We start from the raw sequence: 13,943 nt of genomic DNA, 5'->3' as shown, positions 1-13,943 counted from the left end.
AGAACTCCTTAGCCCTCAGGACAGCTAATTGGCATGTTGTGGACATCATGTGCGTATACTGAATGGCCTGCTATTTTGTGAATTATTTACTTCTACTTTAGCAGTTAAAGGCTTGTTTGTTTTTTCTTAATGTTTTGGAAGATGTTGTGTATCTTTTAAAATATATAACTCCTATATGTGAGACCACGTTGGTGAGTTACACTGTGAACAGCAGCCTACTTGCCCTCTGCACCCATGCTTGAATACAAATCTACATTCAACGGTACATTAAGCTCTTCTTGTCCAAAAAGATCATCTGTCAAGTGCCACACAATGGCTTGGTTTGAGTGTACAGTAACAATAAGCCCGGGTTCCCACAAGATCACACTGCATCATCATGTTCAGGCAACATGCTATAGCATGCTGTCTGATAGTTCTTGCTAGATGTTCTCTGCATGTTTAACATTAAAACAAAACACTTTAAATGTTAGAAACACCTTCACTAGAATAAAGAATGGTAATCTAGTTGAAGGGACACTGAAGAGACCATTGAACCAGTTCCAAGTTGCAAGGGAAGTTTACACTGGAGAACAGTTTGTCTTGGGATTAATCCATTGTAACAGATATCAAGCCAGTTCAAGATTACAGAAATACAGGTTTTATATGATATTGGCTCACTGGCTTTTCCTGTCAGTTTGGAATGATAATGTCTTGGTATTTCCCCCCTCTACCCTTGCTATTTAGGGCTGCTTTGTGTTCAAGCCAGATACGAAGAAGAGGAAGATATCTTCAGCAGGTTAGTGTGCAACAGATGTAATGAATCCACATTGACTAGAGACATTCATATTGTAAATTCAGCCTGTTTATATGGTGCGCCCATCTTTATTTCTCCTTCTGTGGTGATTATTCTTGTATGGTAGGTAATAATACTGTACTTCCAAAGATATATAGAATGTAAGGGTACTGTGGCATTTGATTATAAAGGATTTGGTGTAGTCTAAAGCATAATCTAAAGGTCTAAAGCTTCTTCATTGTTTTATATGTAATCATAACTCAGTCCCCCTCCCTGGATTCATGTTGTTCTGTCATTTTTATAACCAGGCCTGTACATTTTCCTTTTGAAAAAAAAAATCTAAAGGGATTTCTTTAAAGTCTTTCCCATATAGAGATTTTAATGACTTGTAGCTAACACTGGTGCGGTACAGACGGTGCTGTACTAGGGTTAAGGGACCACGCAGCAACCACACGGTCTGTAATCCTAGTACAGTGCACCGCCATAACAATGGCAGCGGCCTGTATACACAGGTGCCGCAATTGTTACGTAAGCGCTGCACGGCGTCCACACGTTGCCGCATGGTGGTTATGTAAACAGCGTGCCAGTGTCACATGTGTTATGCCTCCCCTGCGGCTTTAAAAGAACCCGCTTTTCCGGGTTCTTTTTACTCTGCAGGGAAGCCAAGCGATTAGGCAGCTGCAGTTTCTCTGCGGAGGAAAAAAAACACCACCGCCAGCCCGGACAACATGGAAGGTATGTACCGGGCCACTGTGTAAGATGATGCATGGGTACTGTATATATGAACCTTCTCCCTAGACAATTTTGTATTATCTTCTTTCTCCTGCTTCTCTATGTGTAAGCTGTTCCCAAAATTCACAAACATATTTCTGTATATGTACATATCTTTTTGCTCCTTTACAATTCTATTCACCCAAGTCTAATATAGCATTTCTGCCCCTCTTTTTTGTCAAATCCTGGCCATGCCCACTTTGACCTTCCTCACCATGAATGGGGATTACAAAAAGCTTTAGGCCCATGTTGGGGGCAACAGACTAATGGTTTCATCTTGGGCAGATTATTTTCTCTGAGCTTCAGTTCTCCATTGCTAAATGAAAGTAAGATTATGGGGTACATTTAAAACAAAGTAGTCACAATTAAGCAATAAAATATGAATACAGCCAGGTGGTTTCTGCCTTCTAAGGATTTCTAAATTTAAGTATTTGCTAAATAAAAAAAACACACAGAATCCAAACCATTGTAGAATGCAGCCTTATTTTTAACTCAGAAGGATTGACTGTTGTTATTTTTTGTAGTGCAGATTTTTTCTATGCTCATGGTTGTTATTCTGATGAAAATAGAATAAATTATACAATTAGGGGGCTGTAGCCAAGATAGATAAAAAGATAATATGGGAACACAGCTATTTTAAACAAATTAATGTCTCCAGAACCAGATGAACTATGTTCAGGGGTACTAAAGGAACCTGCAAGGGGGAAAAGAGGACCCAGGCAACTGCAATCTGATCAATTTGGCATCAATACCAGGAAGGATTCTATAGCAAATAAATAGTCTGCAGGCATTTAGAAAAGAAAGCTGCAATTACAAACAACCAGAATAGTTTTCTCAAGAACAAAGCCATCATAGTGTGATCTTATTTCATTTAAAAACATAGAATTACCGATTTGGTAGACTACAGAATGCTGTGGATGTACTGTATCTTGATTTCAGAAAGACATTCGACAAGGCACCCCATGGGAGTCTTGTGAACAAGCTGGTAAACTGTGGAGTAGATGATGCTACTGTTAGCTGAATTGCTAGGTGGTTGATAGACCAAACCCAAAGAATACTTACCAGTGGTTCCTCATCATCCTGAAGAAAAGTTACAAGGGCTACAACAGAGGAGGGGCAACCAAGATAGAGAAGAGTTACCACATCACACCCTATGAGGAATGGTAATAGAACTCTGTATATTTAGTCCAGTGAAGAGAGCACTGAGTGGAGATCTAAATTGTCTTAAGATATCCAAAGAGCAGTCATATGAAAGGTGGGGGGAAATGCAAAAACTGGAGAGCATCCAAGGAAATCCAGTAAATAGAAGGAGACATGCTACAGTATAGTAAAAAGAATGGCCTTGTTCTTGCTAAATGCCCAAAGGCTTTCATTCTTCTAGCAAGTAGTTTTGGAGCTCCTCAATTAGAACGTTTTGTAGATCATCTTTTCTGAAGGTTTAATTGGCCTTAAAAGACATATAGTGGCCACAATACATTGGTCTTGTCAGCAAATAAAAGATAATTTTTTAGAATCCTATGGTTTGTGTCCCATTTTCCTGCCTGAAAGGTGAAGAAATTTGTTTTCTGCTTCTTCAAAGGAAGGCCCAAAAAATGGTTTCAAGTGGCAAGAAAGGAGATTCTGATTAAACACTACAGTAGTAAGATCCTGGTGGTAGGAACTTTTCTGCAGTGGAATGACTACCACAGAAGGTAGTGGCCTCTCCTCCATTGGAGGTCTTTAAATAGAACTTCCATCTGTGGGGAATGCTGTAACTGTGGCCTCCTGACAGGGGTTGGACTAGATTCATCTTTAGCTCTACAAGTCTATGATTTTATGATTGTATCATTGAAAGCAATGTGATATTCAAAAAAAATAAAACATGGCACACCTTAAGTAGTGGTGATATCCTTTAAAACATGGCAGAAATGGAGAAAAGGTAGAATGGATCTACTGGTAGATTGTGTGTTTATGTGTAGATGTCTACATGTTGACTGATGGCGACCCCTTGAATTTCATAAGCTTTTCTTAGGCAAGGACCACTCTAAGGTGGTTTTGCCAGTTCCTTCCTCTGAAATATGGCCTATAGCACCTGGCATTCATTGGTGGCCTCCCATCCAAGTACTAACCAGTGCTGACCTGCTTAGCTTCCAAGATCAGATGGGATCTGGTGGTTTTAGGGCAAGTAAGCTGCAACTGGTAGATTACTGGGCAATTTAAAATCAGCAATAAATTAGAAAGAAGAGTGACTACATGGACATAATAAAAGCACAAATGAGAAATTCAGCTGGTTCCATTTGTTTGTTTTTTAAAGGAGATAGTATTTGTCTATTCATATAAATATTTAAAGGAGGCTTTTACGTCTTATACTTTGAGGCAGCTATTTGTGGGTGCTTATATCTTCTTGAGCTTTCTCCTGCCTGCAGATGTATTCAAGCAAATGTGAGAAGAATTAAACAGAACAATTATTTTCACTTTTTTTTTTTTTTTTTGCATTTCTGTCCTTGAGAGAAATTCTGTGTTATAAATATTGCGTGTGACTGCCAATTTCTGTCTTATTTTTCTAGCTGACTACTTTAGTAAAGGTAATAAAGATGCTGAGGATAGTGGGCTACGTTTTGATACTTGTCAGTCCTTATGGAAAGAGATTAAGCGTGAAACAGAGGTGAGTTTTAATTTTAACCATGAGACTGATGTAAGCTTTATATGGAATGTGGTGGTTAAATCAAGAATTTTAGTAATGTTTTGTAGCAGAACTTAACCTATTAAGTGATTTGTGCATGTTCACTTTATACCATATGTTATGATTAAATTCCACTACAATCAATAAACATACCTAGGTTTGAACTACAGTGTTACGAACTTACTCACATGTTACTTGAACTTAATTTTAAACAAACAAAACCTGGCTACCATTATAGGTGGAGGTTCACAAATGTGATTGTTTGTTAGTATAAATATAAAGGTTTATAAATAAAGGTTAATAATAATAATAGTACTTTTTATGAGTATACACTCGTCCCTCCACATTTGCTGGGGTTTTTGTGGGAAAACATTGACCTTCCATATGCTTTGGATTACAGAGTATCTTTCTATAGACACCATAATGTCTTCCTACAGGCCATGCTAGATGAGACTAATTGAATGTTAAATAAAAAGGTCTGAAGAACCAAAGGTTCTCCGCCTCTGGTTTGTAGCTGACAGATACAAAATGAATTTTGCTTGTGCATCTTATGATTATACTGCTCTACTATATTAATGTATTACCAGCTACTGAATTTGTTATCTTATTTCTAAAAAGCAAACCTGAAGACACAAACCTGTTATGAAAGCAACTGTGCTGTGAAATTTTTGTGCTTCCATGTGGTCTAAAAGGATCAAATCAAATACAGTTGGCCCTCTACATTCACGGGTTTAACATCCACAGGTTTGATTATGTGCGAGTTTGCCATTGCCCTGCCCCAGCCACTTTCCTCTTGCTTTTCAGGACAGAAGCAACACTTTGCTCACATTCCTTAACCTGTAGAGATGATGATGATGAGGAGGAGGAGGAAGAGTTTATTTGTATTTTCCCGCTTCTCCCAATAGATCAAAGCGGGATTACAACCAAAAATAGGCATGTAGACTGAGTTAAGGCCTCCCAAGCCATGGCTATGTACTTATCTCTATGGGCTAAAGGAGCATAAAGAGTGAACACCTGGTAGCCAGTCACTGCTTGAGGCTGTTGTGTGCACATTCACATGAGAGTGGTTGCAGTAGCTCTTGCGCCCAGGCACATGTTCTTCATGCTTCCCCTTCCTGAAACTTGAGGTTGTTGTATGAATGTGTGTATGGCAGCCTCAGGCTTCAGGATGGTGGTGGTGGGACTCACCCATCAGGTGCATGTTTCCTGCCCCTGTGGAACCGACCAACCATCCACTTCTTTCAAGCCTAAAGAGTGTGCACCTGGCAGCCAGGCCTTGCCATCACCTCCACTGCTCCTCACCCTGTTCACAGCTTTTCCACTTTCACATGGGTCCTGTGCCCTAACCCCTGCAGCTGTGGAGGGTCAACTGTACTTATGTATCATTTTAAGGATATACCACACTATTTAAGTTGTAATTTTTCTGCAGCTGATTATCTTCATGCTCCCTAATCTGATTTTTTTTAAAAAATTAATATTCTCCTAGACATCAAATTAGACACTTAAAAGCAACTATTTCAAAACATTTCTGGAAACTTAGAAAATTATGTATTTGATTACCAGATAAATTATTTTGTCTGCAGGCGATTGCCAGGTAAGCTAAATAATTTCATGTAATTACAGCTCAGTTAACTTTTGAGACTGTTTAAGGAATACACTGAAAGTTTATTGCGTGTCTTTCTTCTGTTGTCTAACTGTAAGCGCTGTATCTGTTTTCTTTTTAACAGCAACTACAAGAAGATCTCAATAAAAAGCTGTTTGATAATCTTCTAGATTTTTTGAGAACATCTCATCTGGACTTCAAACAGAAGAAAACAGAATGGGCTTGTCGGATGAAGTCTAGAGAAATTCCTACAGCAGCAGTTGTCCTAGGTAATGCTTTATCTTGTATTATATCATATCCCTGGTCTAGTGAATCATCAGATTCACCAGATATTAACAGTGAAAACAAAACCCTGGAAAACCTATTAGAGCTATTGTAGTCAAGGATCATGAAATAAAGATCATCATAATACCAAATCATAATACCAAATCAGATACCCAGATTTACTCCAGCAAGATACATTATAATTGTGAAGGAGCCAATTTTAACTGGAAAAGGAACATAAGCATGTTGTTGATTATGGCCTGTTACAGACAGCCAAAATAAAGCTGCTTCGAGTCACTTTGGAGGTATGGTATTTCAATGATACATGCGTCCTAAGAGTCCAAAGGCCGCACCAAAGCCACACTTCAGTCCTAAGGACTGGAGTGCAGCTTTGGTGAAGTTTCCAGACTCTTAGGATTCATGCATCATTGAAATACCATACCTCCAAAGGGACTTAAAGCAGCTTTATTTTGGCTGTCTGTAACAGGCCAATCTCTCTTCCGTGTGTCGCCTAAATAATTCAACTAAGTTGAGTTCTAACATTTATTTATCGTATTCATTTTTATTCTGCTTTTCTTTGAATAATGAGACTTTTAACATATTCAGAAGCAATACATATTAAAAACTATACAAAATGTCAGTAAAAGTTATTCAGAAACAATTAGATAATTTACAAAGTTAAACATTAAAATTCATTAAAAAAAACTATATACAAACCTTAAAACCAGCATCACACAACATTAAAAGCCCATCCCAGACAGTTTTTAAAAGGCTGACAGCATAAAATAGTTTTAACTTGCTAATAGGAGAGCAAAATACAAAATCACCCTGGCTTCCCTAGGGCGGGAGTTCCAAAGTCTGTGAACAGCCACTGAGAAAGGCACTGTCTCCTGTTTTTCCACCAAATGAGCATGAGAAGATGGTGGGAAAGATAAAATGGCCTCTCCTGAAGGTCTTAGATCGGTAATGGGACGCACAAGTAGAGATAGAGTTCTTCAAATAGCCTAGACCTAAGTCTTAAAGGGCTTTATGGGTCATGACCAGCACTTTGGATTTTGCCCAGAAACAGACTGGCAGCCAGGGGAGCTGTGGCAAAAAGAGAGTTGTGTGCTTCTTGCAGGCAGCCCATTAACAATCTGGCTGCAATTGTTTGGGGCAGTTGAAGTTACTGAGCACTTTTCAAAGATAGCTCCACACAGAGCACATTACAGTAAACTAAATGGGAAAATTTTAATGAGAAAAACAAGAAAATTGAAATAGTCACAGAATTCCCATAACCTGGATCAAATATTGATCAGAACAGAGATTGCAGTCAAGAAGTCAGAAGAAGATTAGGACTGGGAAGGGCAGCTATGAAAGAACTGGACAAAATCCTCAAGTGTAAAGATATAACTTGGAACACTTAAGTAAGGATAGTTCAAGCCATTGTATTCCCCATCACCATGTGTGAGTGTGAAAGCTGGACAGTGAAGAAAGTAGACAGAAAGAAAACCAACTAATTTGAGATGTGCTGAAGAGAGCTGAGGATACTGTGAACAGCCAAGAAGACAATCAAATGGGTTATAGAACAGATCAAGCCTGCACTCTCCCTAGAAGCCAGGTTGATACAATTGAGACTGTTGTGCTTTGGCCATATCATGAGAAGGCATGAGTCATTAGAATATTTATTTATTTATTTATTTATTTAGGTATTTATACCCCGCCCTTCAGCCCTAATGGCTTTCAGGGCGGCTTACAATTATTATTTTTAATCAGACAGTTCCCTGCCCTCAGGCTTACAATCTAAAAGACATGAAACAAAAGGAGAAGGGAATGGTGGAGGGAAAGGGGATGAGGTCCAGTGGTTCTTCTCTCCCTCTGAGGCCTGGACCAAGGCAGATGGATTGGAGAGAGGGCTCTTCCTTCTTCCAGGCTAGTCCTGATGGAGCTGGACCTGCCTGGTGAACTCCCTAAGAAAAGACAATGATGTTGGGAAATGCAGGGGAAGACCACACACCACATGGTTAGGTTCAATCAGAAAAGCCACAGACCTGAACTGACAGGGTCTGAGCAGAGTAGTTGAGAACAGGGAATCCTGGAGATTTTTCATCCATAGAGTCCCTGCTCTGGAGGTCAGGAGAGCCCTCTGGAGCCTGTTTCTAGGAAGCACTGAAGGCTTCCCTGGAAGGGAGAGGACCAGATGAAAGTTCTGCAATTGGATTAGGCCATTGTATTTTATTTACATTTGTTAAGTCAGTAGTACCTGAATCTGTAGATATTTACTGTGGTTATTTAAATACCAGTCCTCTTTTATACCAGTTTTAAATATAGTGTGATATACCACAGAGGCTGAACACAAAGCCCCTCAGACATGCAGAATTAGTTCCGTGCCCTTTGGATCACAAACAATGAATGTTTACCCTTTTGGATTTTTATCTGATAATTTTATCTTCTTTCAAATTTCAAGTACAACATAGCTGTATGAGTGTTGGCTTACTTATACATAACGAAGGGGTTAGTGCAAAGAATTAGAGAGCAGCATGACATAGGATCTCCAGAGGATCTTGAGAGAGACTACTTTCCCAGTGGGACTCCTATTCAAATTAGAAGGGTTTGAAAACCTTTAGACTTTATAGAGCCAAAGTGTTTTTTTAAGAACAGTCCTTCAAGATGGGCAAGCGCGTTTGAGGAGGACCGAGAGACACAGATTGCCAACTTTAGAATGAGAAAACTAGAGGATCATGTGTTGAGAGCTGCATTAGGATTTTGTTTTACTTCTTTGAACTTGGCTCATTGTCATCTTAAAACAGATTTTGTAACTTCTTGAAATGCATCTGGGGGAGGTTCATGTGTGTGATGCATTCAAATATTGTTTAACTGGCTTGTTTAGAATAAAAGCTTTCTTTTCATAAATCCTCATTTTCATCCTGATTTGCAATCTGTCTGCTCAGTGCACTAGTGATATCTCCCATATTTTCCAGGAAGGTGCTCTGAGAAACTAAAGCTGATGGAAGGGGCAAAACTGGCCCTTGGATGCATCCAATCAGGGCTACTGATAGAAAACTTGTGGTGACAGCCTACCAGAATTACCTCTAAAATGGAAACCCACTGTTCCACTCAAGAGTGGGAGACAGTGAACAATCTCAAACACCTGCCATGTTAGCAATTTTTCACACTTTTTGCATTTATTTATAGGTTGTACAGCATGCCTTTCATCCCTTTGTTGATGAGTCAATTCACATACAAACCTGATAATGAGACAACACAGGTGCCAAAGCCTCTGACAGCTCTACTTTCCATAGCACATGAAATCATAGCCTCTAAGCCATCCCCTTCATGTACCTGCCTCCCAGAATTATCTCATTCTTTCTGGTGGCATCTGCATTCTCCTTAAGAGGAGGATATAAAAATGATAAATAGGAATGCCATATAAAATTGTTAAAATTCTTGTTAAAGAATCTTGTTAAAAAGCTCTCTGTGTTACTTATAAATCGGTGTTGGCTGCTGCTGGTGTTCTATGCATCTGTGCATCTACATTTCCCCTCATAATAACAGCACAAGAATAGATAATATTCGGACAGGTCTGTTTTGGTATTCCTTTCTCCCTTTTGAAGACCAGTACCATGTTTCTGTCTTTTGTCTCTATTGCCAGTTATAAAGCATTTGCTGGCTTGGTGTAATTAATGTTGTGAAACATATAAATCAGTTCTTTTAAATCATCTTCCAAGAAGTGAGGTGAAGATAAATTGAAGCACCTAGACTGGGCTCTACAGGCGAATGATTATTCCAGCTCAGACATCAGAAGGGCTGCCAGACCCAGAAAAACCCAGAGGAGTGAAGACAAGCAGACTTCCAAAGGGAAGGTAGTTTGACCATACATCAAAGGAGTCACAGACAGAATAGGGAAAGTGGTAAGCAAACACAACCTCAAATAGTTCACAAACTGAACAAGAAAATCCAGTAAATGCTATGCTTAGCAAAGGACAGGAGAGACCCTCTCACAGCCGCAGAAGTTTACCACATACCATGCAGCTGCAGACAAATCTACATAGGGACTACCGAATGCAGTGTCCAAACACGAATCAAGGAACATGAGAGACACCGCAGATTGGGTCAGCCAGAAAAATCAGCAGTAGCAGAATACATTATAAACCATCCTGGGCACAAAATGCTGTTTGACAACACTGAAATTCTGGACCATGCCAACAACTATCAGGTCATAATGCACAGGGAAGCCATTGAAATCCACAATGGACAATTTCAATAGGAAAGAAGAAACTCTTAAAGTAAATGAAGGCCCTGGACAGACTGGCCCAAAGTGGTGTGCTACCGCCGATACTAGAGTTCAGGAACATGCAGTAACCGCACGCTCCTGAGCCCTAGCATATCACAGTGGCTGCACCATGTCTGTGTCCCGTCCACACAGATGCCGCCATGATGATGTAAGCGATTTCCTGCATGGCAGGGGGTTGAACTGGATGACCCTTGCGGTCTCTTCTAACTCTGTGATTCTGTGATTCTATGATAAACAGTGTATAGATGTCGCTGTGCATTGCTTATGTCACGAGTGCACCAATGGCGCATTCGTGACGTGCACACGCTGTCCTAAAAAGAACCCGGTTTTTCCAGGTTCTTTTTGGGGCAGAAGGACATCAGGCAGTTTGGCTGCTGTGGCGTCCTTTTGCAGGGAAATAGGCTATTGCCAGGCTGCCCTTTGGGAGCAATTTGTACCGGGCCAAAGTTTGGCTACCAGCCCTGCAAAATCGCAAAATCAGGACTCAGCAAATGCAAATGAGAAACCACCCAGGGTCAGGTACTTTTGCAGCAGACAATGATTACCAATTCAAAGGCACTAATCCTCTTTTGCATATCCTCCCACTCTGAGACCTGGCCATCAACAACAGAACAATACACAGATTAACATGGGAATCACTCCTCCTTACCCTGGATCACACAGTGTGTGTGTATGAATGCACATACATACACACACACACACACACCCTCTTCCAGGTCAGCATTCTCTGAAGATGCCAGCCACAGATGCTGGCGAAACGTCAGGAATAAACTCTTCTAGAACATGGCCACATAGCCCGAAAAACCCACAAAAAACTATGAAGACAACTGTCATTGCAAATGTGCATAACACACTTATGTGTAGACTATCCCTTAGACACAGGCTGTACAGTGTGAGTAATGCACAGTCCCTCAGCTATATGTATTAGGAATACATAGTCACAGTTTGCCACAGTAACCAGTCCCTGGTGAAAGATTTCAATGCTGCGTTATTTAGGTTTTTTAAAAGGCAACGAGGTTGGCAGCCCTTGATCAGATTCAGCATGAAGCTTATGTTCTTTATTTTTCCTGATTCTTCTCTTAGGTGTGAATGTTACAGACCATGATCTGACATGTAAAAGACTTGCTGAAGTTCTTCAAGATGATGTTACTCCTTTTGTAGTGACACTGAGATCAAAGGAATGTCCAGGTAAAGATTGTTTATAGGTAAATTGCATCAATAACATAAGAAATGTTCCTCAAAATCAGCATAGTTAGGCACAGTCCTATTTGTCTTTAACTGGAGGTTCCATCGATTCGATATGGGAGCTTTCACATTGTAAGATAGTATTTTAAATAATGAAGTATAAACCAATTTTAAGCAAATTTGCTTAATTTGAACAGTTTTGACTGAACTATCTGGCTTATCTTTGTGCAAGCTTGTTTATTTAGTTCGCTTGAGGGGTTCCATGAGTAAAATTAAACAAGGCATAAAATCAGGTAAAATCTTTCAAAATACAGTTTGGGGTATTGTTCTTTCAGAGTAACATGCAAAAGTGTTTTATCTTTCTAAATATATGATTTGCATTTTCAAGGCATTAAAAACCTATTGCAGAAGCTGATGATTCAGCTGATGGGCTGCCCTATAGATATGGATTCATCTGAAGACGAAGGCTCTTCCAAGATTTCTCCAAACAGGATACGTTATTCTGTGTCATCTCTTACTGATTGGTATAGGAATATAACCAAGGTCAGCTTCATTTCCCCAATCTGTTTATCATACCTATTTCCAAGACCCAATATGGTTTTTTTCTGTGTTTTGCCCCAAGTGGGTTGTCAGGATGCAAATAAGCATCCTGTGTTGGTATCCAGACATCTCTTTAAAGAACTATGCTCGGGTATATCTGAGTACATACATGAACATGCTATTTTTCAGCAAGGGTATGAAACTGTACCTTTGGTAGAGAAACGTTTTCTTGCCCTGCCCTTTGCCCCCCTCTTTAGGCTTCTCGTATATTTCTTTACAGAAAGAGAAGAAATCATCTTTCTTCCTTCATGAGCCCAGCCATTTTCTGCTGCTGTAGATAGTTTTACTAGTTTTAAAAACAATTATTGAGCTTAATGGAAGATGTAGTCTCTGTTCCAGAAAGAGTTTTTGTTCTGTATGCCCTGTATGTTATTTTTCATGTTTATATCCCATCTTTCTTCCATAATGCAATGCAATTCCTGTCCGATGCAGGCATTGATTCTTATTTATCTTTAGCAAAGTTCATTGTTTTGGAACAAAACATTAACTTCGCTCTTTTCCTGAATTATCTTTCAATGCATGTGCTATGAATTGAAGAAAGCAGATACTGAAACACCATGCAAAAAAAGAATATTTTCATCTAGCCATTGGGAATCTCCTCCAGTTGTGGTTATTTTCAAGGATATAGAAAGTTTCACATCCAAAGTACTGCAGGATTTCATAATTATCAGCAGGTAATATGAGAGGAGTTTCCAAAACAGCAATGCTCTGTTCCACTGTATTTTCTATAGGAAATGAATAGATAATCTTGATTTATATCAGCTTTTTTTTTTTTTTTTTTTTTTGCTGTTTTTATAAATTAAAAATACAGGTTGGAATTGCTCTATTTTGCTCAAGAAACTAAATTATGGGCTGAGGTTACAGAAATGTATACAATTCCTACAGAAGCAGATTTACCACTTATGTTTAGGCATATTTTAGGCATAAGTCATTGAAGCTGCAGTGGAATACATACTTGCTTGTAAATATATTTAACTAAACTTTGGGTAAATATAAATAGAAATGCAGCTCAGAGGCATTCAAAGAATTAAAAAAAAAAAAAACCAGGAAAATTCTCCTGGATTTCTGAATAAGAAAATGGCTTGAGTTAGATTAGTTTACTGATAAGTAGAAATAAAAAAATAGCAATCAGAAGTAGAAATTAGATAAAAGCAATAAACATACTCATAGACAAGAGAAGTTGCACAACACTTTAACATTGTTTTTGCTTTGTTTATACAGGATTTCTCAGTTAAGAGGCAGATGATCATCTAGTTTAGGTGTTTTGGGGGCTGTTCACACAGGTCAAAAGGCTTGCGTTCTCCCCAGCCTCACATTGTCCTGTTGGGACGATGCAGGCCAATACCCTTGGGCCAGGATCAAGCCTGATCCCAGGGTAAGAGTCCTTTAATGCAGGTCAAATTGACCTTCCATTTGCTGCAGAATTTCTTGGAAACTGCAGCAAACCGTGGTTGATCAAACTTCCCTGTGTGCCTCTTACCTCCATTCATGGTTGCCATTAGTTAGCAGACTTGCGTCACACACAGTGATGGGAGTCTACTCATTAGTGGCAATGATGGATAGAGGTAAGGGGCACATGGTGGTACTTTGTACATGGCATTGGTACAGGCAGGCATGTAAGCCAATCCCGCACCAGCCCAGGGACTGATTCAGGTTGGCACCTGGGCCAGGAAATCATGAGCTGAGCCTCTGTTTTCCTGGCCTGTCTGCTCAGTCCCTTTGTTGAAGTATTTGTGTGCATTATTTTGTATGTGGACAGAAGCTTCCCTAAAGAATAAAATATGTAATAATTCTGCACATTGGACTTTTACCT

The 13,943-nt window shown here is 39.5% G+C and overlaps 1 protein-coding gene across 1 annotated transcript in view; it reads left to right on the top strand.

The window, feature by feature from the left end:
• Positions 1–13,943, top strand: part of LOC121917363 (origin recognition complex subunit 3-like) — a 61,386-nt gene that overhangs the window by 9,493 nt on the left and 37,950 nt on the right. The window contains exons 2-7 of the mRNA XM_042443268.1: positions 724–775; positions 4,090–4,187; positions 5,933–6,077; positions 11,429–11,533; positions 11,919–12,073; positions 12,668–12,804. Of these exons, the coding sequence (XP_042299202.1) occupies positions 724–775; positions 4,090–4,187; positions 5,933–6,077; positions 11,429–11,533; positions 11,919–12,073; positions 12,668–12,804 (692 nt within the window). The remainder of the gene's footprint in view (positions 1–723; positions 776–4,089; positions 4,188–5,932; positions 6,078–11,428; positions 11,534–11,918; positions 12,074–12,667; positions 12,805–13,943) is intronic.

This window comes from Sceloporus undulatus, unplaced genomic scaffold (assembly GCF_019175285.1).
Source record: "Sceloporus undulatus isolate JIND9_A2432 ecotype Alabama unplaced genomic scaffold, SceUnd_v1.1 scaffold_16, whole genome shotgun sequence".
Classification (NCBI taxonomy): domain Eukaryota; kingdom Metazoa; phylum Chordata; class Lepidosauria; order Squamata; family Phrynosomatidae; genus Sceloporus; species Sceloporus undulatus.
This window is presented reverse-complemented; position numbering and strand designations above follow the sequence as displayed.